The sequence below is a fragment of the Podarcis tiliguerta genome (assembly GCF_965153285.1).
Source record: "Podarcis tiliguerta genome assembly, chromosome: 18".
NCBI classification, from domain to species: Eukaryota; Metazoa; Chordata; class Lepidosauria; order Squamata; family Lacertidae; genus Podarcis; species Podarcis tiliguerta.
In genome coordinates, this window is record NC_139551.1 from 3,203,748 (window position 1) to 3,226,770 (window position 23,023).

The following is a 23,023-nucleotide window of genomic DNA, read 5'->3' on the forward strand; positions in this document are numbered from 1 at the left end:
GGCAGGCATCTCCGCGATTCCCTACGGCCCTTTCATCGCGACGGGCCTAACTCTGATAACAAGCGCTGGGAATGCGAGCTGCAAAACCACAAACTTTGGGAAGAGACCCCCCCAAGGTCTAAGCATTGTTGCCTATTGTGCACAAACCCTGTTGGAATAAATTATTCTTATTATTAATATTATTCTTATTATTAATTTATACCCCGCCCATCTGGCTGGGTTTCCCTAGGCACTCTGGGCGGATCCCAACAGAATATTAAAAACGCGATAGAACACCAAACGTTGAAAGTTTCCCTAAACAGGGCTGCCTTCAGATGTCTTCTAAAAGTCAGATAGTTGCTTATTTCCTTGACATCTGATGGTTGGGTGCCACCACCGAGAAGGCCTGAGATACCATGTGCTCCCCTCGCCTGGTTTAGTCGGCCATTGGAAGCCGTTTCCTGGAATTGTGGCTGCTCCCCCCCCCCCCAAGGTACGTTCCCCCCCCCCCGAGGTACTGCCCCTCCCCTCACACCCCAGGCAGGGCTGGGAAGACCCCCTACCCAAATCTGTCAGTCAAACGGTCAGCCATACTGATTAACAGCACAAGATTCCTATTTGCTTTTCGCTCAGAACCATGAGGGCTAGCGTCTTGGGTTCTATTTGTGGGGCGGAGACCCTGCCTCATCTGAAGAGAACCTGACCTGCCTTCAGGAGGGCCCAGGGGTGACCGCCTCCCCACCGTATCATCTCCAGAAAGGGGGCCCGGGAAGAGCCTGAAAGTCTGGGAAACTACCGTATTTTTTGCTCTCTAAGACTCACCTTTTCCCTCCTTAAAAGTAAGGGGGAAAGTGTGTGCGTCTTATGGAGCGAATGCAGGCTGCGCAGCTATCCCAGAAGCCAGAACAGCAAGAGGGATTGCTGCTTTCGCTGCGCAGCGATCCCTCTTGCTGTTCTGGCTTCTGAGATTCAGAATATTTTTTTTCTCGTTTTCCTCCTCCAAAAACTAGGTGCGTCTTGTGATCTGGTGCGTCTTATAGAGCGAAAAATACGGTACTGCCAGTCAGAGCAGCCAGGTGGGACCGTGGGTCTGACTCAAAGTGGAGCAGCGCCCAGTTTTCCCTATTGGAAGCCCCTGTCTTCATATGCAGGGCAAGCCCCTAACTCCCCGAGGGTCTGAGACCCATCGCCCCCCCCCTCACCTACAAATATAACCCAGTGACTGTTTGTTGCAAGCTGGTCGGCCGTAGGCTCACCCATCTTGGACCCTGAGATATAAGTCCCAAGCACAAGACTTAGGGGTGGCCCCCTGGCAATGTCGCCTGGGCCGTGCCCCATGCCAAAGACACACAGAGACGCAGAACCCACTCCTCCCCTCACGCCCAGCCCAGTCCTTTCTCTTCCTCGCCACTCCCCTGCCTAATCCCTGGAGACGGAGGTTAATTGGGACAGGGAAGGTAGGAGGAGAGAGAGAGAGTCTATGCAATAATTTGCACCCAGTCCCTGCTGGGCTGAATCCTGCAAGCAGCATGCACAATCTTCTTGTTGTTGTTTAGTCATTTAGTGGTGTCCGCCTCTTCGTGGCCCCTGGACCAGAGCACGCCAGGCCCTCCTGTCTTCCACTGCCTCCCCCAGTTTGGTCAAACTCATGCTGGTCCCTTCGAGAACACTGTCCCACCATCTCGCCCTCTGTCGTCCCCTTGTGCCCTCCATCTTTCCTAACATCTGGGTCTTTTCCAGGGAGTCTTCTCTTCTCATTAGGTGGCCAAAGTCTTGGAGCCTCAGCTTCAGGATCTGTCCTTCCAGTGAGCACTCAGGGCTGATTTCCTTCAGAATGGAGAGGTTGGATCTCCTTGCAGTCCATGAGACTCTCAAGAGTCTCCTCCAGCCCCAGAATTCAAAAGCATCCATTCTTCAGCGATCAGCCTTCTTTATGGTCCAGCTCTCACTCCCATACATCACTACTGGGAAAACCATAGTTTGAACTATACGGACCTTTGTCGGCAAGGTGATGTCTCTGCTTTTTAAGATGCTGTCTTATAAATATATATGAAAATTAAAGGCACATTCTCCTAACCTGGAGATTTAAGCCTGCTCCCTGCCATTACCTGGAGACCAGGTTAGCGCAGGTAGGTTTGAAAACCCCTCACCTGCTCTCTTCTCCCTTTTTCTAAATCGGCGTCCCCACAGATCAATGGCCACAGTCGTTTTTTACAAAGAACGGAGCCCCCTTTTGTCTCTTTCTGCCCCCCCCTCCATCACCCATCTCGGTCTCCCTTTCATCCCTTTGTCTCCCTGCCTTTCTCAGAGCGGACTCCGTTCCGCTGCCTCCTTCCTTTCTCTCCCCACTTCTGGGGGCTCCTCGCTGCCTTTGTGGCTTCCCCGTCACCCCCTTTTTTCTCCATCTTCCCCACAACTCTCTCTTCCCCACAAGCACACCTGGGGGTCTCTTGGAACACCCCTATTCCCCCCTAAAAAAAATATCCCTGAGGTTATTCTTACGGAAAAGGAGAATGACGGAGAACATCAAACAGAGGAAATAGAGACAATGAAGACCCCTTACTCACAAACGCCAGCCGGGTCTCTGTGGGACCCCAACCTCTGATCTCAGGCTGTCAGTTCCTGCAAATTCCTCCACTCCTCGGTTCCACAGCCCCCTTGGGGGTCTTCTTATGGGTCCCTGTGGGCTTGGGGTCCCGGCAAGCACGCAACGTCCCCATTTTTTCTTAAGGAAATAAATTGCTTTAGGCGGAGGGCATTATCCGTGGTTTAAATGTGAGGGGAGATACAGGAGAGCTGTTTGTCTCCGTCGTGGGGTCCTTGCCTGCCAATGACAAGTCACGTGGTGGGTGTATTGAGCCAAATAGCTGTGAGAAGGCCCCCCCTTCTCCAATTGCCACCCCGCAATCTCAGCACAAGCCGTACAAGGCAGGGCTGGTTTCTCCGGCTGAGCTCCTTCTATCGCTTTCAGAGCGTTTTCAGGGGAAAGTCCTGGATTTACAGAAGCCGTTTCTGATTCGATCCCGCAACGTCCTGCTTTTCCTTAAAGGTAAAGGGACCCCTGACCATTAGGTCCAGTCGTGGCTGACTCTGGGGTTGCGCCGCTCATCTTGCTTTACTGGCCGAGGGAGCCGGCGTACAGCTTCCGGGTCCTGTGGCCAGCAGGACTAAGCCGCTTCTGGCGAACCAGAGCAGCGCACAAAAACGCCGTTTACCTTCCTGCTGGAGCGGTACCTATTTATCTACTTGCACTTTGACGTGCTTTCGAACTGCTAGGTTGGCAGGAGCAGGGACCGAGCAACGGGAGCTCACCCCGTCATTGCGGGGATTTGAACTGCCAACCTTCTGATCGGCATGTCCTAGGCTCTGTGGTTTAACGCACAGCGCCACCCGCGCCCCTTAGGACGTCCCTATTTTCACTGGGGAAATGTTGGAGGGGATGGAGTTACGCAACCCCAGAGCCAAGGAGACAAGTAACTATGCAACCTATAGAAGACATACAGTTAATTGGGATATGCAGAAGGTATTAAAAATGAATTTAAGGAACGGCGGAAAGAAAGTCAAGCTTTGAAACGTCGGAATGATTGCGAAATCAGTGAATGGTATTAATCTGAAAAAGCATTGTTAAAAATAAATAAATCAGAAACCGGGGTAGCGTCTGTAAATCTGAGACTGTCCCTGGAAAATAGGGACCAAATTGTTCGCCTTCCTCAGAGCAGGCCTGTCGGGAATGAATGCCTGAGGCTCCTTCCTTTCAATGGGTCTCCTCTGAGGAGGACTCAGCTAAGAGATGGCACACGCTGTCAACAGAGTCCAGATTGTGGGCCTTTCCCCCCAGGGCAGCGACGAAGATTTATCTGTGCAAGGGTTTCCGAGGGAGAAGGGAGTTGAAGCGAAGGCTGTGGCAGCTGCTCTCCGCAAACCAGCGCCCGGGGTGGGGGTCCGCGGCTGCCCACCTCGCGTCTCTATGCCCACAGAGCCATGTGCCTCTGCCCAGGGCCCAGCCGGCACATGGCAGAGCTGTCACATGCGTGTGTGGGCATCGGACGCTGATTCTCCCGAGCTAAGCAGCGGCAGCTACACACAAGTCTGAGCACGTGCTCCTAGAGCGAATTCTCTCTCTTTTTTTATAATAATATTTATTAAAGGTTTTATAGTTACAGGGAAAAAAAAGAAAAAAAGGCAATAGAAAATTAACAAACAATACATCAAGAATAAAAGAAAAAAAACAATACATCAAGACAACAAAAAAGACAAAAACATTTAAAAACACATCCATTTTCCATATCTTTATCTTTCATTTACTTGTTTCCTCGACTTCCTCACACCTCCCTTTTTTGTATCCTAGTTCAAATTAGCTAATTCAGCAAATCCTTTCCCTCTTTCTCAACTTTTTGTTCTATAATTAATCTTGACACAATCTAACTTTAAATTTTCCACTTTAACCCATTAACAATCAGTTTTTACTTAATTCTTTTTAACATTTCTGCTAAAACCATATAACTTCATTCCAGTATTCTTCTAACATTCATTAATTTTGCAGTATTTCTGTAAATATACTTTGAATTTTTTCCAATCTTCTTCCATCGACTCTTCTCACTGGTCTCGGATTCTACCAGTCATTTCCGCCATTTCCATATACCTAGAGCGAATTCTCAGGACCACCTCATGCCTGGTCCATCGAGGTCCATGCTGTCTGCACTGGCTGGCAGCAGCTCGCCAGAGTTTCACACGGGGTGTGTGTGTCCCCAACCCTACTTGCAGACACCAGGGTTTGAACCTGCCACCTTCCCCACGGATGGAGGCCTTGGCCCCCAGCGACGGCCCTTCCTGCAGAAGTTAAGTCGCTAGCCCTCAAGGAGAACGGTCCTCAAGAAGTTAAGTCGCTGGTCCTCAACAAGAACCGTCACATGACTGATAGCAAGTGAGATGGGAAAACAACTGTGTGGAATAGACTGTGTGGAAACAAGAATATTAACTAAAGGATTTGCTTTGTAGAAGATATGGAAAGAAAATGAAAGGCTCTCTAAGATGACGCACTTAACTTATGAGACAGACTACCACTAAGTTGGGAGATTGATAGTCAGAAGGGGAGGCGAGCCATTGCTTTGTTACCATGTTTGGATTGTGTCTTTGAGTCGGCAAACCCTCCCCTGGAAAGACTGATTTACGGCGCAACTGGTCTGGGAAAATTAATGAGCAGGCGCTTAAGACATTGGAACAGACTAAAATGGCGCCTGCCGCTCAAACAGGACTGTTGGATCAGCGTGTGGTGATTTAAGGAGAGCCTTCCAATGTTCACACAGAAATATAACAATGTTTGGTTTGACTCGCCTGCGGAACAACTCAGAGGCTATTAAATGACAACAACAAGAAGATTGGAAGATGGGTGGAACTGGCGGAAATGACTGGCAGAATCCGAGACCAGGGAGAAGAGTCGGTGGAAGAAGACTGGGAAAAATTTAAAGTCTATCTACAAAAACATCGTAAGATTAATGAATGTTAGAAGGATGCTGGAATGAAGTTATATGGTTTTAGCAGAAATGTAATAAAGACTTAAGTAAAAATGGATTGATCACGGGATAAAATGGAAAATTTAAGGTTAGACTGTTAAGATAAATTATAGAACAAAAATTGAGTAAGATGGAAAGGATTTGCTGAAATAGTTAATTGAAATAGAATACAAAAAAGGGAGGTGTGAGGAGGTCGATGAATCAAGTTAATGAAAGGTAAAGATATGGAATATTGGATGTGTGTGTTTAATGTATTGTGTTTTTTTCTTTTTTCTTTTTCTCTTTTTTTGTATTGTTGTGGTGTTTTTTTAAATTGTAATTGTAATGTATCTTCTGTTAACTTTATATTGTTTCCTTTACTTTCTTTTTTCCCCCTTTCTGTAATTTCCAAACCCCTAATAAATATCCTAAAATAAAAAAAATAAAAAAAATTAAAGATTGGAAGGTGGGATTTGTGAACATCAAAAGCATCAGAAATATGAGATGACTGGACCCTCACTGAGCTCGAAACATGGGAACCCCCAACAAAAAATTTAAAATTCGGCAAAATATTTGGATCACGTAATATGTATTGGTATAATTTGGAATGATTAATGTGATATGATTGGATTGTTAAATGGAAAACTTAATAAAAATTATTATTATTAAAAAAAAAAGGGTTCGGGCGAAAAGGGCTGATTTAAATAGGAAACTTGCGATGCTCCGGGTCAAGTCGTTTGACCTGTATGCTAGAGACCTGGTGCTTTTAACCAGAGAGGCCCCAAACAGATGGCAGGTTGCCAAATGAGAGTATTGGCTTTGAAATTAATGGGCAGCTAAAAGTAAACTTGCAGTTCTTAGAAAGCCAACACAGACCAAGTTCTGTCCTCAATGATCCAGAGTGCCTTCCATCATATTCGGCTGGTGGCCCAGCTATGCCTCTATCTGGACAGGGATAGCCTTACTACAGTGGTACCTCGGGTTAAGTACTTAATTCGTTCCGGAGGTCCGTTCTTAACCTGAAACTGTTCTTAACCTGAAGCACCACTTTAGCTAATGGGGCCTCCTGCTGCCGCCAGAGCACGATTTCTGTTCTCATCCTGAAGCAAAGTTCTTAACCCGAGGTAATATTTCTGGGTTAGTGGAATTTGTAACCTGAAGTGTCTGTAGCCCGAGGTACCACTGTACTGTTGTCTATGCTCTGATAACCTCTGATAACAGCTTAGATTACTGCAATGCGTTCTACGTAGGGCTGCCTCTGAAGACGGTTCGGAAACTTCAGCCGGTGCAGAATTCAACGGCCAGGTTGCTCGCCGGACGGCAAGACGGTTTGAGCATCTTACACCCATCCCGGTCTGACTGCACTGGCTACCGATCAGTTTCCAGGCCCAATTAAAAGCGCTGGTTTTGACACATAAAGCCTTAAGCGGCTGAGGACTGCAAGACCTCAAGGACCGGCTATTCCCATATGACCCTGAGATCATCTTCTGAGGCCCTCGTCCCTGTGCCTCCTCCTCGAGAGGACCGGAGGGTGGCAACACAAGAACGGGGCCTTCTCTGCAGTGGCTCCCCGTCTGTGGAATGCTCTCCCCAGGGACGTTCGCCTGGCGCCTTCATTATACACCTTTAGACGTCATGCAAAAATGTTCCTTTTCAACCAGGCCTTTGGTTGAGCTGATTTACATCCTATGCCCTTTTAAAATGTGTGTGTTTTTTAAGGGGGGGCTATTATGTTGTTGCTTTTATTTTTACTATGCATTCTGTAGTTTGATATTTTGGTTTTATTCTGTGCACTGCTCTGAGACCCCCAGGTATAGGATAATAATAATAATGTTTAGTCGTTTAGTCACGTCCACCTCTCCGTGACCCCCTGGACCAGAGCACGCCAGGCCCTCCTGTCTTCCGCTGCCTTCCGCAGTTTAGTCAAACTCATGCTGGTAGCTTCGAGAACACTGTCCCACCATCTCGTCCTCCGTCGCCCCCTTCTCCTTGTGCCCTCCATCTTTCCCAACATCCGGGTCTTTTCCAGGGAGTCTTCTCTTCTCATGAGGTGACCAAAGTCTTGGAGCCTCAGCTTCAGGATCTGTCCTCCCAGTGAGCACTCAGGGCTGATTTCCTTCAGAATGGAGAGGTTGGATCTTCTTGCAGTCCATGGGACTCTCAAGAGTTTCCTCCAGCACCAGAATTCAAAAGCATCCATTCTTCGGCGACCAGCCTTCTTTATGGTCCAGCTCTCACTTCCATACATCACTACTGGGAAAACCAGAGCTTTAACTATACGGACCTTTGTTGGCAAGGTGATGTCTCTGCTTTTTAAGATGCTGTCTAGGTTTGTCATCGCTTTTCTCCCAAGAAGCAGGCGTCTCTTAATTTTGTGGCTGCTGTTACCATCTGCAGTGATCATGGAGCCCAAGAAAGTCAAATCTCTCACTGCCTCCATTTCTTCCCCTTCTATTTGCTGGGAGGTGATGGGCCCAGTGCTATTATTGTAATTTTGGGGTGCCTCTGCCCCAGATTTCCAGGTGTATCTCACTGAGCCCAAGTGCTGCGATTCCACCTTCTCAAATGAAGCCTTTCTGTTTAAGACCAGGCCCTTCTCCACACCGGGACGGCTGCAAACAGAGCCTGCAGCTGTTTCCTCTCTGTCCTGAGCACCGGGCATTCCAAGATAGACTGCGCTGGCACACAGAGGCTCCCCTGAGCCCCTTGCGCTACCTTGACAGACTTCTCCTCCTTGAATGTGACCAACCCTTAAACAACAAAGGGAGCGGGTGAGAGAAAGGAGACTGCTAGGCCTGATTTGCAGAATCCTCGGTCCAGTATATCTGAAGGAGCATCTCCACCCCCATCGTTCTGCCCGGACACTGAGGTCCAGCACCGAGGGCCTTTTGGCAGTTCCCTCACTGCGAGAAGCCAAGTTACAGGGAACCAGCCAGAGGGTCTTCTCGGTGGTGGCGCCCGCCCTGTGGAACACCCTCCCACCAGATGTAGAATCATAGAGTTGGAAGAGACCACAACGGCCATCGAGTCCAACCCCCTGCCAAGCAGGAAACACCATCAGAGCACTCCTGACATATGGTTGTCAAGCCTCTGCTTAAAGACCTCCAAAGAAGGAGACTCCACCACACTCCTTGGCAGCAAATTCCACTGTCGAACAGCTCTTACTGTCAGGAAGTTCTTCCTAATGTTGAGGTGGAATCTTCTTTCTTTTAGTTTGGATCCATTGCTCCGTGTCCGCTTCTCTGGAGCAGCAGAAAACAACCTTTCTCCCTCCTCTATGTGACATCCTTTTATATATTTGAACATGGCTATCATATCATATCATGTTAAAGAGAACAACTACCACCAGACTTTTAGAAGACATCTGAAGGCAGCCCTGTTTAGGGAAGCTTTTAATGTTTGATGTATTACAGTATTTTAATATTTTTTTGGAAGCCGCCCAGAGTGGCTAGGGAAACTCAGCCAGATGGACATGGTATAAATAATAAATTATTATTAATTATTATTATTATTACTACTACTATTATTATTATCATCCAATGCACCTGATTTCATGGGAGCCCAGAGAGGGAGAGGAACAGTGAGAAAGAGGTGGAGATGTCCAAAAGAGAGAAGGTGGGGAAACATAGAGAGACAAAAAGGCGCACGCTTGCCCCTGGAATCTTGTGGCGGTGAGTTCCACAGGTCTTCGTTCCACCTGCCACTGTACCGGTTTGCCAACCAATCACCCACGCGCCATAAGGAGACACAAGGGGAAAACCACACACCTCTCCTCTCTTGCCACTCTCAATTGCTCATCAGCCGCCTCCGCAAACATCTCGCTCTAACCACGTCATCCTCCCTCAAAGTGGCAAAAAAAAAAACCCGCTCTAAAAAGACGTTGTTGAGCCACAGATGTCATTCTCCTAGGCTGATAGGCTATGATGGCCGCTGGGGAGTTCTTACATAGCTCAATAGTATCTCGAATTGAAGGAGCGGGTCGGAAGGGACCCTGGTCCATGGAGGCGCAGGTCAGTTCTATATCCAGGGCAGCTCCATTTGGTACGCAGGATGAGACCCTCCCTGCCCGCAGACTGTCTCACCAGAGTGGTGCATGCTCTGGTTATCTCCCGCTTGGACTACTGCAATGCGCTCCACGTGGGGCTGCCTTTGAAGGTGACCCCGAAACTACAACTAATCCAGAATGCGGCAGCCAGACTGGGGACTGGGAGCGGCTGCCGAGACCACATAACATCGGTCTTGAAAGACCTACATTGGCTCCCAGTACGTTTCCGAGCACAATTCAAAGTGTTGGTGTTGACCTTTAAAGCCCTAAATGGCCTCGGTCCAGTATACCTGAAGGAGCATCTCCACCCCCATCGTTCAGCCCAGACACGGAGGTCCAGCTCCGAGGGCCTTCTGGCGGTTCCCTCATTGCGAGAAGCCAAGTTACAAGGAACCAGGCAGAGGGCCTTCTCGGTGGTGGCGCCCGCCCTGTGGAACGCCCTCCCACCAGATGTCAAAGAGATAAACAACTACCTGACATTCAGAAGACATCTGAAGGCAGCCCTGTTCAGGGAAGTTTTTAATGTGTGACATCTTAGTGTATTTTTGGTCTTTGTTGGAAGCTGCCCAGAGTGGCTGGGGAAACCCAGCCAGATGGGCGGGGTACAAATAAATTATTATTATTATTATTATTATTATTATTATTATTAATTGAGCCCAACCCCTGCAATTCAAGAATAGGCAGCTGTCCCTGACAGGAATCAAACCTGCAACCTTGCTGTTATCAGCACCGAACTCTAACCATGGGGTGCACCCAAGGCCTTGGAAAAGAGGCCTTATAAACAAAACTGAAACCCTTTTAGGATTGTTTTTTTTTGGAGGTGGTCGCCCTCCGGCCGCCTCGAATTGCCCCCAGGGAGCAGTTTTGCAGTATCACCCGGAATAACCCACTTATTCCAGAACCACGTACCACGGTGAAGCCCCCACCCCTTCTTTAAATGCACCGTGTTTTCGTTTTGCAGGGGAGACAGATTCGGGGGGGGGGGGTTCAGTGAGTGGAATTTGCCCTTTTAAAATCAGAGAGAGAGAGAGAGAGAGGAGTTGGGGAGGGGGCTGGGAGGCCTCAGAATAAATAAATAACCTTTCCTTCCCTGCCCCCACGGAGACAAAAGGCTAGCTACCTTTCTTCAAAGCCTCATTCATCTTGCATTGGAAAGACAGCCCCTAGTGACTTGTCCCATACAGTGAATAAATCAGAAAGAAATGGGTTTTTTTTTAAAAGGGGGGGGGAGAGAGATGGGGAGGAAAGCAACAGAGGGCTGGCGCCAGCCAATAGCAGCCCAGAACATGCTCCTGTGTAACCATGGCGACAGCCAATGGCTTCCAAGATGATGGATATATATATACACACACACACACACAGAGAGAGAGAGAGAGAGAGAGAAAGAAAGAAAGAAATAGTCTTTTTCTCTGTATCCCCCTCCTCCCAATAGATAGATAGATAGATAGATAGATAGATAGATAGATAGATAGATAACTGGAGAAGCCAGCCTTCCATTTTGATCTGGTTTTGACTCAGGAGCTCAGATTTATTTTTAATTTTTTAAAGTGGGGTGGGGGGAGGTGGCAGAGAAAATAATGGGTGGCAGATGTCCCCCTGCCCTCGCTGGCCAAGATTTTAATCTGCGCCATACACTGAAAGCATATCCCAGCGCATTGGTTTTTCCACCTTTCAAAAGGATTTTGGGAACTGCAGTTTTGTCCTGGGCGCTGCAAATTGCAGCTTCCTCCGAGGGGTGGGTGGGTGGGTGGGTGGGAAAACTACAGTTCCCGTGGTCCTTTGTGTGCGTAGAGGAGGACATGCTTATTATATATCGTAAAACCCACATACACCGAAAGCCCTCCGAGCGATCGACGGAAAAGGATAAGAGAATAAGACTCCCACTGAAATAAAATAAAATTGCACCCTTAAGGTAAAGTGTACAGGCTAAAAACGACAATAAAACAGACTGAACAAATTAAAACCCCTAGGAACTTTCTAAATGCCTGAGCTTTAAAGGATATCCATTGGATGTGCTTTGAACACATGATGTTAGAACCCGTCTCTGCCCATTCTCACTCGCTGCCCGTTATCCATGGAGAACGTTGGGGGAGAAGAGGGATTGGATGGGGAGAGGAGCAGAGAATCGCTTGGGAAGACAGGCGAACTAATGCCAGTGTACTGGAAGAAGCAAAGATCACCCGTGTCGAAGCAATGATTCTTCAACATCAACTTCGTTGGACTGGTCATGGTGTTCGGATGCCTGATTACCGTCTTCCAAAGCAATTGCTCTATTCCGAACTTAAAAACGGAAAGCGTAATGCTTGTTTTGTTGTTTAGTCATTTAGTCGTGTCTGCCTCTTCGTGACCCCCTGGACCAGAGCACGCCAGGCCCTCCTGTCTTCCACTGCCTCCTGCAGTTTGGTCAAACTCATGCTGCTGGCTTCGAGAACACTGTCCCACCATCTCGTCCTCTGTCATCCCCTTCTTGTGCCCTCCATCTTTCCCAACATCAGGGTCTTTTCCAGGGAGTCTTCTCTTCTCCTGAGGTGGACAAAGTCTTGGAGCCTCAGCTTCAGGATCTGGCCTTCCAGTGAGCACTCAGGGCTGATTTCCTGAAGAATGGAGAGGTCGGATCTTCTTGCAGTCCGTGGGACTCTCAAGAGTCTCCTCCAGCACCAGAATTCAAAAGCATCCATTCTTCGGCGATCAGCCTTCTTTATGGTCCAGCTCTCACTTCCATACATCACTGCTGGGACAATCATAGCTTGAACTATACGGACCTTAACTAGAGTGGTTAAAAAATCCATCCCCTCTTCCCAGGGAACTTTGGGACTCACAGCACCCAGACCAAACTACAGTTCATTGAGGGGGAAACCTTGGCTGTTCAAAGAGGGCCAAGACTGTTTTAAATTTATAGTGCAGATGGGAACTTTAGGGATATTTGATGCCTGCTCTGTCCAGGGTGCTGAAATAATTCTAGCTCATCCTTCTTGAACTCTGCATACTTTGAAGGACTTGCGAAAAGTCGCCCAAATGGAAATTCTCCCTTCCCTGTTTTTATGTACCCAGGTAGACCCTCTGTTGTTGCTTTTAAACTATATATTTATAGGCTGCCAGCACAGCTGTTGCAACCGGTGGGTCCCTGTCCAATGTAGGCCCATTGAAAGGGAATGACCTGGGTCCTTCCAATGAGTCTACTCTGAATCCAATCCAGTAGGAGACGACGTGTGGTCTTCGCAAAGGGGTTGGTGACTTTAATTTGCCTAGAGCTTAAAATAACCGAAGTGGGGAGGGTGGGTGATCTGAGAGAGATCTCTGGGATCTAGAGTTTCCCTGGCAGTCAGAGGAGGTGTGAATGGTTGGTTGACAGCTGCCTTGAGCCAAATGCTTTCCCCAAGAGCGTTTATGACATTAATTCATAATGAATAGTCAGTCTTAAAATAGACTTGACCTCCAATGACTATCTTGGTTTTCTACATTTTTCTTTTGGAGGGTTGGAACCTCACACACACACACTAAAAAGAAGGAAATTTTACTTTTCTTCTTCTTTGGCGATCCCTCGTAACAGAGTAAGATTGTCTTCCATAAACACGGTCTTAACAATGAGCCCATAAGTGACTGCGGAGGCCAATTCTGGACCCACACATCCTTCCACAGTGGGGACATAGTTTTCCGGGTGAAGGTTGATCCCGGTGAGGGTTTGCCAAGCATGCCTTCCTCTTAGTACGTTTCTCCCTTGCGTCCTGAGTTCGAGTGTCTTCAAAGCCCACGAAGCCTTTGGTCAAGGCTGTTCTCCAACTGGAGTGCTCGCAGGCCAGTGTTTCCCAGTTGTCGGTGTTTATACTACATTTTTTTTAAGATTTGCCTTGAGAGGGTCTTTGAACCTCTTTTGTTGACCGCCAGAATTACGCATAGTAATTCCTAGTAATTTAACCATTGTAATATGATGATGATGACGACGACGATTTATACCCTGCCCATCTGGTTGGGTTTCCCCAGCCACTCTGGGCAGCTTCCCACAGGATATTAAAAACACAACTAAACATCAAACATTAAAAGCTTTCTTTTGGCAAATCCTACATAAGAGTAAAATAAATTCAGGTTTAAGGGGGTAGAGGGGCCGTGGCCCTTCTCTCCAAGTGAAAGCAAGATTCCAGTCCTCATTGTTCTCAGCCTAAAAAAGGGAATTGTGGATTGTGGAGAGATCATCCCCTAATAATAATTTATTATTTCTACCCCGCCCATCTAGCAGGGTTTTCCCCAGCTCCCAGCAGAACATTAAAAACAGACTAAAACTTCAAACATTAAAGACTTTCCTAAGCAGGGCTGCTTTCAGATGTCTTCTAAAAGTCAGATAGTTGTTTATCTCCTTGACATCTGACGGGAGGGTGTTCCACAGGGCGGGCGCCACCACCTAGAAGGCCCTCTGCCCGGTTCCCTGTAACCTCGCTTCTCGCAGGGAGGGAACCGCCAGAAGACCCTCGGGAGATAGACCCCGGTGTCCGGGCTGGAGATGCTTCCTTCGGGTATACTGGTCCGTTTAGGGCTTTCAAGGTTAGCACCAACCCTTTGAATTGTGCTCAGAAACGTCCTGCAAAAGCACCCAGGTTTTGAGATTCAAAAGGAACAGGAGAGACATCCCCCTTCTCCTCCCCCAACCAATAAATAAATAAATTGATAGGGGCATTTGCGCCTTACATCTCCCTGCCAAAATACAGAATTTGGAATTAAATTTGTGGCTGGGGAGCAGATCGAGTGAACATATTAAACTACAATCTCAGGGGTCTTAGTTATCAACCCAGATGTTGTGGGGAGATTAACAGCCTGGAAGGAGATTCCATCTGTCACCCCCGGGGCCAAGCCAGCGTCACATATCTAACGTGTCATATTAGATGAAAGAGAAAAACACTGGGAGAGTTAAAAGAAGAAAATCACGAGCGTTAAAATGAAATTATAGAACAGGAGGGGAGGAAGTATATATTAAAACAGCAAAGGAAAAGGGTTATCCAACTCAGAGTAGACCTATTGAAATTGGCCCAAGCCTCCCCATTAATTTAAATGGATCTCTGACGTTAGACACTATTGATTGGTTTGCTTTTAGAAAGCCAGAATGCCTCTGATTTGCTTGTAGATTATTGCTTCCCTCATCAAAGGATCCTGGCATCTGTCATTTGGTAAGGGTGCTGGGAATTGTAGCTCCGTGAGCGGGGGAACTACAATTCCCAGGATTGTGGGGTTTTTTTATTGCTTTTTTAAAAATAAAGTTAAATGGAAACATTGCATTGCTCAGTGTTAGAGCAATAGTTTGTTAAGCAATGCCTTAACATCGATCAACACAATCAAATATTTAGGGCTGGGGGGGGGGTTATTTAAAGCCCCCGCAAAATAAACATATATTGATGGAATGTTTAATTTCTATACTGGCACAATAGAGTAAAAATATTTCTAAGTGGTGTTCAGAAAACTGAAGCACATATACACCTCAGAGGGAGAGGAAGGAAGGAAGGAAGGAAGGAAGGAAGGAAGGAAGGGAGGGGAGAGAGAGAGGGGAAGGAAGGAAGGAAGGAACGAGATAGAGGAAGGAAGGAAGGAAGGAAGGAAGGAAGGAAGGAGAGAGAGAGGAAGGAAGGAAGGAAGGAAGGAAGGAAGGAAGGAAGGAAGGGGGGAGAGAGAGAGAGGAAGGAAGGAAGGAAGGAAGGAAGGAAGGAAGGAAGGAAGGGAGAGTGAGAGAGGAAGGAAGGAAGGAAGGAAGGAAGGAAGGAAGGAAGGAAGGAAGGAAGGAAGGAAGGAGAGAGGGAGAGGGGAAGGAAGGAAGGAAGGAAGGAAGGAAGGAAGGAAGGAAGGAAGGAAGGAAGGAAGGAAGGAAGGCTTCACCAAGGCTAAACCTAGCTAGTGCTGTTACGGTTAGTCATATTCTTTCATTTCAAGGGATCTACTCTTGAGTCCAGAGGGAGGGACCAGATCCAATGGCTTCAAGTGACAAAAAAAGGAGATTCCAACGAAACATTAGGAAAGAACTTTCTGAGGCTAAGGGCCATTGAGCAGTAGACTGGACTCAGAAAGGGGCAGAGTGTCCTTTACTGGAAGATTCCAAACAGAATTTGGGCGGCCAATTCTCACGGAGTCTTCAGCTGTGATTGCTGTACTGCCCCAGGGGGTGGGCTGGATGGCCTCTGGGGGTCCCACATTCCATGATTCTGTGAAAGCTGGACACGGGGGCCCCAAAGCAAAAGGAGCAGCATCAAAACGAAAGAACTAAGTTAGTGAAAAACAAAGAGCAGGAATCATTAAGATGAAAGGAAAGAGAGAGAGGGAGCAAGAAGGAGAGAGAAAAAATATCCCAAATTAAATCTGGATCTAGTCTGGATTTATTCAGCTGCTTTATCGTATTATTATTATTATTATTATTATTATTATTATTATTATTATTATTATTATTATTCTGCTCCGTTCTACTGGTTTTGGATTGTTGGAAGCTGTCCTGGTTTGTTTTGTTTTAACAGGAAAGGAAATAACTTTTAAAATAAAAATAATAAGCATGCATCTAGAGGAGTTCTTGTGGGAAAGGAGGAAGGGAATTAAAATGCAAAAAGGGAGAGGGAATTTAAATGAAAGGGGAAGAAAAAAAGAAGGGAGAGGAGGAAGAAAATTGAGCAAGAATTGGAAAGGGAAAGGGCCTGAAAATGGGGGGGGGGGGGGACACACGCTTTAGTGGCTGAATCTTTTAGGGCCTGGATATGTTCCAGGGAAAGGGGAGAGGGGCTAGTCTCTCCCGCTGCACCCCCCCCCTATACACTCACACCCTGCAAACCCCCCCAGGGGGGTTAAACAAACAGGCTGTTGTTACCAGTTCCTGCTAATTGAAATTTCAGTCAAGATCCAGGGCGCAGGAGGAGATTAAAGGAGGGGAGGCGAGAAAGAGGAAACCCAACTCTGGCAAACAAAGAGGCCCCAGGGGGGGAGAGGGGGGGCACACAAGCCCCCAGAAGCAGCCCCCCTCCCTCTCATGTCCTGCTAAGAGGAAACATATCCCAGTTTGACAACTGGGAGGCAAGGTCAATGCAATTGCTGGATAGGAGCAGTGGAATCAATATATCATCACACACCCAGACGCGACATGCAAACACAGTTGATGCTGGAGATGGGAGGATACTCCCCCCACAGAGGATGGGGTCACCATGGCAACCGGGCCTGACTGGTACCCAGCTTTGCCTAGAGCTCCCCTCCAGAGGAGGAGGAGGGCAGGATGCAGACAGCCTGCTACAGGATGGGGAAGGGGGGAAGGTCGTGGAAATGATGGTGGGAGGAGTAAAACAGACCCCCCCCCAAAAAAAAACCTATTAAAGAAACAATTCTGGGAAGGAGGGGGGAAGGTAAAGGGGGTCCCGGCAAGCTTCTTGTTGTTTAGTTGTGTCTGCCTCTTCGTGACCCCCTGGACCAAAGCATGCCAGGCCCTCCTGTCTTTCCGCAGTTCGGTCAAACTCATGCTGGTCGCTGTCCCACCATCTCGTCCTCCGTCGTCCCCTTCTTCTTGCGCCCTCCATCTTTCCCAGCATCAGCGTCTTTTCCAGGGAGTCTTCTCTTCTCATGAGGTGGCCAAAGTCTTGGAGCCTCAGTTTCAGGATCTGTCCTTCCAGTGAGCACTCGGGGCTTTTTTCCTTCCGAATGGAGAGGTCTGATCTTCTTGCAGTCCATGGGACTCTCAAGAGTCTCCTCCAGCACCAGAATTTAAAAGCATCCATTCTTCAGCCATCAGCCTTCTGGGTTTTTGTTTTTTAAACTATAAAAAGTGTGTGTGTCTCTCAGCGGCTTCCAAACCGGGGAAGGGATTAATGTATGCGTCTTAAGTGCTAAAGGAGGGTGGCCGCTGCCTCTCTGTGTGAGTCCCTGCTGTGATGTGGTGTCAGTCTCTGTGTACAGAGGTGGCTCTCTGCGCAAGTCCCTCTGTCCTAGGGACTATTGCGCTGCAAATCCATCTCTCCTCCTCACCAGCCTCTCCTCTGCCTCTCTGCATGAGTCCCCGGTTCCTTCCCATCCACCTCCACTGAGGATGGAGTGTTCTGATGAATCTCTGTACAGTGGTACCTCGGGTTACAGACACTTCAGGTTACAGACTCCGCTAACCCAGAAATAGTACCTTTGCTTCAGGATGAGAACAGAAATCATGCTCCAGCGTCGCGGCGGCAGCAGGAGGCCCCATTAGCTAAAGTGGTGCTTCAGGTTAAGAACAGCTTCAGGTTAAGAACGGACCTCTGGAATGAATTAAGTACTTAACCCGAGGTACCACTGTACTCTGTACAGTGTACCCGCGAGGGACGCGGGTGGCGCTGTGGGTTAAACCACAGAACCTAGGACTTGCCGATCAGAAGGTTGGTGGTTCGAATCCCCGCAATGACGGGGTGAGCTCCCGTTGCTCGGTCCCTGCTCCTGCCAACCTAGCAGTTCGAAAGCACGTCAAAGTGCAAGTAGATAAATAGGTACCACTCTGGCAGGAAGGTAAACGGCGTTTCCGGGCGCTGCTCTGGTTCGCCAGAAGTGGCTTAGTCCTGCTGGCCACATGACCCAGAAACTGTACGCCGGCTCCCTCAGCCAATAAAGCGAGATGAGCGCCGCAACCCCAGAGTCAGCCACGACTGGACCTAATGGTCAGGGGTCCCTTTACCTTTACCTTTACCACTGTACTGGGTTATCCCGGGGAGGCAGACACAGAAGAATCTCCACCGCAAGAGAAGAGGCGGCCTGTCGCATCTCTGTATGAGCGACTGAGGGCTTTGGGTATCTCATCTTCCAGACCTGCTCTGAGATCCGCCCGAAGCAACATAGGGGATGGGCTACTCAGAAGGAGGTCAGGTCTCTGAAAGCAAACCCTTTTTTGACTTTACACTTGCATTCCAAATCCTTTGATGTTTAGGATGCATAAAATATCTCCGTACTGAAACTCTGGAGCACTGCTGCCAGTCTGTGCAGAGCTAGGTAGGGGATAAGGCAGTCTGTTATGATGTTAGCTGCCCTGAGCCCGGCTCTGGCTGGGGAAGGCGGGGTACAAATAAAAATTCATCATCATTATTATTATTATTCAGAACCCTTCCTGAATCTGCTGTCTTCAATCAGAGCAATTGTTCAGAAAGGTTTTTCGCAGGCTATTTCACAAAGGCCAGTCCTTTCCAAGTATGGAAGTGAGAGCTGGACCATCAAGAAGGCTGATCGCCGAAGAATGGATGCTTTTGAATTCTGGTGCTGGAGGAGACTCTTGAGAGTCCCGTGGACTGCAAGAAGATCAAACCTCTCCATTCGGAAGGAAATCAGCCCTGAGTGCTCACTGGAAGGACAGATCCTGAAGCTGAGGCTCCAAGACTTTGGCCACCTCAGGAGAAGAGAAGACTCCCTGGAAAAGACCCTGATGTTGGGAAAGATTGAGGGCGCAAGGAGAAGGGGACGACGGAGGACGAGATGGTGGGACAGTGTTCTCGAAGCTACCAGCATGAGTTGGACCAAACTGCGGGAGGCAGTGGAAGACAGGAGGGCCTGGCGTGCGCTGGTCCAGGGGGTCATGAAGAGGCGGACATGACTAAATGACTCAACAACAACAACAAGTCCTTTCCAAAGTTCCTGGAAAGAGCAAACACCAGCTTCTCTTTCTCCCCACTCTAAAATAACAAATAAATCCCACCCCTTTCCTAACCCATCGAAGCTCGTGTGAGCACAAATCTGTCCAGTGTCCATGCAGGTAACTCTAACCTTGGGACAAAGGCTTGCCTGACAACCTCCTAGCCTGCGATCAGCTTAGTAACCGGTGAGATTGCTGTAGGATCTACCATATTTTTCGCTCTATAAGACGCACCAGACCACAAGATGCACCTAGTTTTTGGAGGAGGAAAACAAGGAAAAAAATATTCTGAATCTCAGAAGCCAGAACAGCAAGAGGGATCGCTGCGCAGTGAAAGCAGCGATCCCTCTTGCTGTTCTGGCTTCTGGGATAGCTGCGCAGCCTGCATTCGCTCCATAAGACGCACACACATTTCCCCTTACTTTTTAGGAGGGGGAAAGTGAGTCTTATAGAGCAAAAAATACGTTAGTTATCTTTGGGGTGGTGGAAAGGAATGGGAGACAAACCAGTTTGCATTGGGGATGGCACCAGATCGCCGTTCCGAACCGAGGACTCAAGAGATTGACCTAAGAGTCGGCAAGTGCTGAGTTCGAATCTTGTCTCTGTCTGGAACTCACAATGGATGGGTTGAGGCAGGTCTTTGTCTCTCCCTTCCCACCAAAAAATATGGATGATAATAATACTGGATTACCTGACAGGGGTGGTTGTTAATACTAATACTAACTTTATTTATACCCCACCCATCTGGCTGGGGTTTCCCTAGCCAATCTTGGCGGCTCCCAGCACATATAAAAACATCATATAGGATGGTTTAAGGATTGTTTCTTTATATCTACTGAATGTAAATGTAAAGAGGCTTTAGCTAAGTGGCAGGGCGCCCATGGCAGGTTCCACACTTGGCACCCCCCCCCGCCTGAAACCTTATAGAGCTGTTGCCAGTCAGTGTGGGGAATATTGAGCTAAATGGAGCCACGGTCTAAGGCAGCGTTCTGTTCACTTTGGCCTTGTAGTGATAAGGACTAGAATCTTGCTTTATTTTTAAGGCAAGGTCCGGGACATGCAGAAGGTTCCGCTGCCTGAAACCCCCAGACAGCTGCTGCCAGTCTGTGCGGACAGCACTGAGATAGGTGGAACCACGGGGGTACCGACTCCGTATAAGGCAACTGATGCAATCGAAAGAACACACATTGTTTTGTTATTGTGCATCAAACATCCCCGGCTCTGAGCCTTGGAACATGCAAAGTCATTCCAACAGCGAAATGGAGCCTCCTGGGCGAGGGCAGTCTACCGCAAAAACGCCAGGGGTGCAAACTAGGGGCGTTCCACTGCCGCCTTTCTTGTCTGCATCGTTTTTTTTCCAGAGGGCATGTGTCCAACCATTTCTGGACACAGAACGCTCTATTAGATGGGCTGGTTTTTTGGGACGGATCCAGCAAACCCATTCCGAACGCTCGCTTGTTTTTTTTTTTTTCTTTCTTCCAGGGCGTTGGTGTCATTTGGCTAAACTCGGAGACGTTCTTTTTCGGCCTCTCTCTCTTGCCTTCCCCTGTGGACGCCAGCCAACGGGCCAAGCCTTTTGGAAAGGGGCGGTGGGGGAAAATGGCGCTCCTTTGGTTTGGACCAGCATCAAATCCACACACACACACACACACACACACACTGCCTCTTGCATCCCCAAATGCCTGCCAACACACCTTTGTCTGGAGTTGTCATCGCTAGGCAACAAAAATGTAGAAAACAGATACCCGTCCCTCGTCCTTTTTGCAAAGAGGGGGTGTTTGTGTGCCTGTAATCACGACAGCAAGATGGATGGAAAAACAGACAGCAAGACAGATAGCCAGCCAGCCAGCCCAACGATTTCTCACCAAAGGAGCTTGCAACAACCAAAGCGCAATATTGGCCATCGTTTAAAACACACACACGCCAGTGTAGCACAACCGAAATGAGATTGTGGCTCTGGGGGCTGCCGCCGCAGCGTTAACAAGGCTCAAAACCGCAATCTGGACCTTGCAAAATTAAAACGGCAACCGTCCCTGCCACCCTCCACAGCTTGCACCCTGAATTTGCGGCTCCCTGTTCCCCCAAGGGCTGTCCCTGGTTGTCTAAACCCGCAAGCTGAGAGGGCCAGTGGTTGCATTAGAAAAAAACACACAAACACAAACGCACAGATTGAAGCTTTTTGTTTGCCATCGACGGCTATCGTTTGAGAGCCGGAAAGCAAGCATATTGGAAAAGGCAGGTGCATCTCTTTAAGGAGGAAGGCAGCGAAAGGAAAAGGACGAAGCGGCCTTACCTCATCGCCAAAGAAGGTTGAATGGAGAAAGGTCAGAATCCAGAACAAGCCCATGTAGTTCTCTGCATTCTCTGCCACCCTTTGGGCTGATTCTCCCCTCCCTCTCTGATGGATGCAGATGGGCTTGGCTGGCTGGCTCTGGCAAGGACGGAGGCGGCAGCAGCGCTCTCCAGCGAGCGCTAGGGAGCGGTGCAGAGTCAGTCCACCGGGTTGCTAGGGGGGGAAATGTGGCCAAGAGAATATTGCAGGAGGAGGAGGTGGATGAGGCTGCAAGGCAGCCTGGAAATTTTATTTTTGTTTTCCAAAGGACAACCCGCTTTCATGCCCGCCCACCTGTGCCAAAAGCATCACTAGGCGAGCCTGGAGATTTCCCTTCCCTGAAAACTCTGGGGAAGGGCCGGCGGTCAGGGGCTTTTAACCCACCCTGGGGTGCCCAGAATGATGGTCCACACTGGCCTCTGTCCCTCTTTCCTTCGCTCCCTCCTCTGTTGCCCTTTGGCGTCTCCGCAAGGCTTGCAGGGTTGTTTGTTGCAGCAGCCCTGGCTGCAAGCTCCGTGGGGGAATGGTGCCTCTGGGGTTCGCCATGGGGGATGCTTCCTAGGCCCCTGTGGGGCAGTGTGAAGAGGCTCCTCTCTTTGGGGCAGCTCAGAGAGGCGAGGGGTGGCAGAACAGGGCACCCTAGCCCCACAGGGCTGCCCTGTGTTGCTCCTTTATTTGCCCAATCAAGGTTTGCAAAGTCTGCGGAACTGCCGCTGCTGCAGGCGCCACAAAAGGCCCGTTCCACATTTCTAAGGACTTGATCCTGTCGCGTGGCGGTACTCCGACTGTGGAACTCCCTGCCACTTGACACCGAGCCTTCACGGCGCTCTCTTCAGCGCCTGCTACAAACGTTTTCGGGTTTGGCAAGCCTCCCCCGATGCTCAGATAATCGGTGTCATGGTCCGGTTCATGGGCGATCGAAGTCCCGGCTGAGGACGTCGGGACCAGGGGCAAGATGGTGGGTGGGAGCAGGAACGAGAGTCTAGAAGCCAGGAGTCCGAGGGTCAGGAAGCAGGGAGTCAGAAGTCAAGGGTCTGAGGGTCGAGGAGCAAGAAGTCACGAAGTCAAGGGTCCGAGGGTCGAGAAGCAAGGAGTCGTGGTCAAGGGTCTGAGGGTTGAGAAGCAAGGAGTCGTGAAGTCAGGGGTCCGAGGGTCGAGAAGCAAGGAGTCACGAAGTCAGGGGTCCGAGGGTTGAGAAGCAAGGAGTCACGAAGTGAGGGGTCCGAGGGTTGAGAAGCAAGGAGTCACGAAGTCAGGGGTCCGAGGTTTGAGAAGCAAGGAGTCACGAAGTCAGGGGTCCAAGGATCAAGAAGCAAGGAGTCAAGAAGCCAAACGCAGCAAGGCAGGGAACGTGCTGCTGTGGCAAAGTGCCAAAGGGAAATGCTGACCTTATATCCCTTCCCGGCTCCTGCCACCAGGTACTGTGAATTACCAATCAGCCTCACCTGTGCGGCCACACCTTGCCTCTCCAGAACAAATTTAGGAAGGCCCCAGTCCTGCAAAGCCCTACTGGTCACAGGGCCTGGCTCTTGCACACACTCCTGACAGCCGGTGCGAGTTTTAACCTGCTTTCAGCCGACACTAAG

The 23,023-nt window shown here is 49.0% G+C and overlaps 2 protein-coding genes across 4 annotated transcripts in view; one reads left to right on the forward strand and one right to left on the reverse strand.

Annotated features, from left to right (window-relative positions):
- APC2 (APC regulator of WNT signaling pathway 2) overlaps positions 1-21,615 on the reverse strand; it is a 52,519-nt gene extending 30,904 nt beyond the window's left edge. Inside the window, exon 1 of one of the 2 annotated variants that reach the window (XM_083421316.1) lies at positions 21,399-21,615. In XM_083421316.1, the coding sequence (XP_083277442.1) occupies positions 21,399-21,452 (54 nt within the window). In that variant the 5' untranslated portion in view covers positions 21,453-21,615. Of the gene's footprint in view, positions 1-2,546; positions 2,816-21,398 lie in introns of those variants that run through there. The other variant, XM_083421317.1, reaches the window with a different exon arrangement.
- GAMT (guanidinoacetate N-methyltransferase) overlaps positions 1-23,023 on the forward strand; it is a 230,584-nt gene that overhangs the window by 123,837 nt on the left and 83,724 nt on the right. The gene's annotated exons all lie outside the window — the stretch shown is intronic.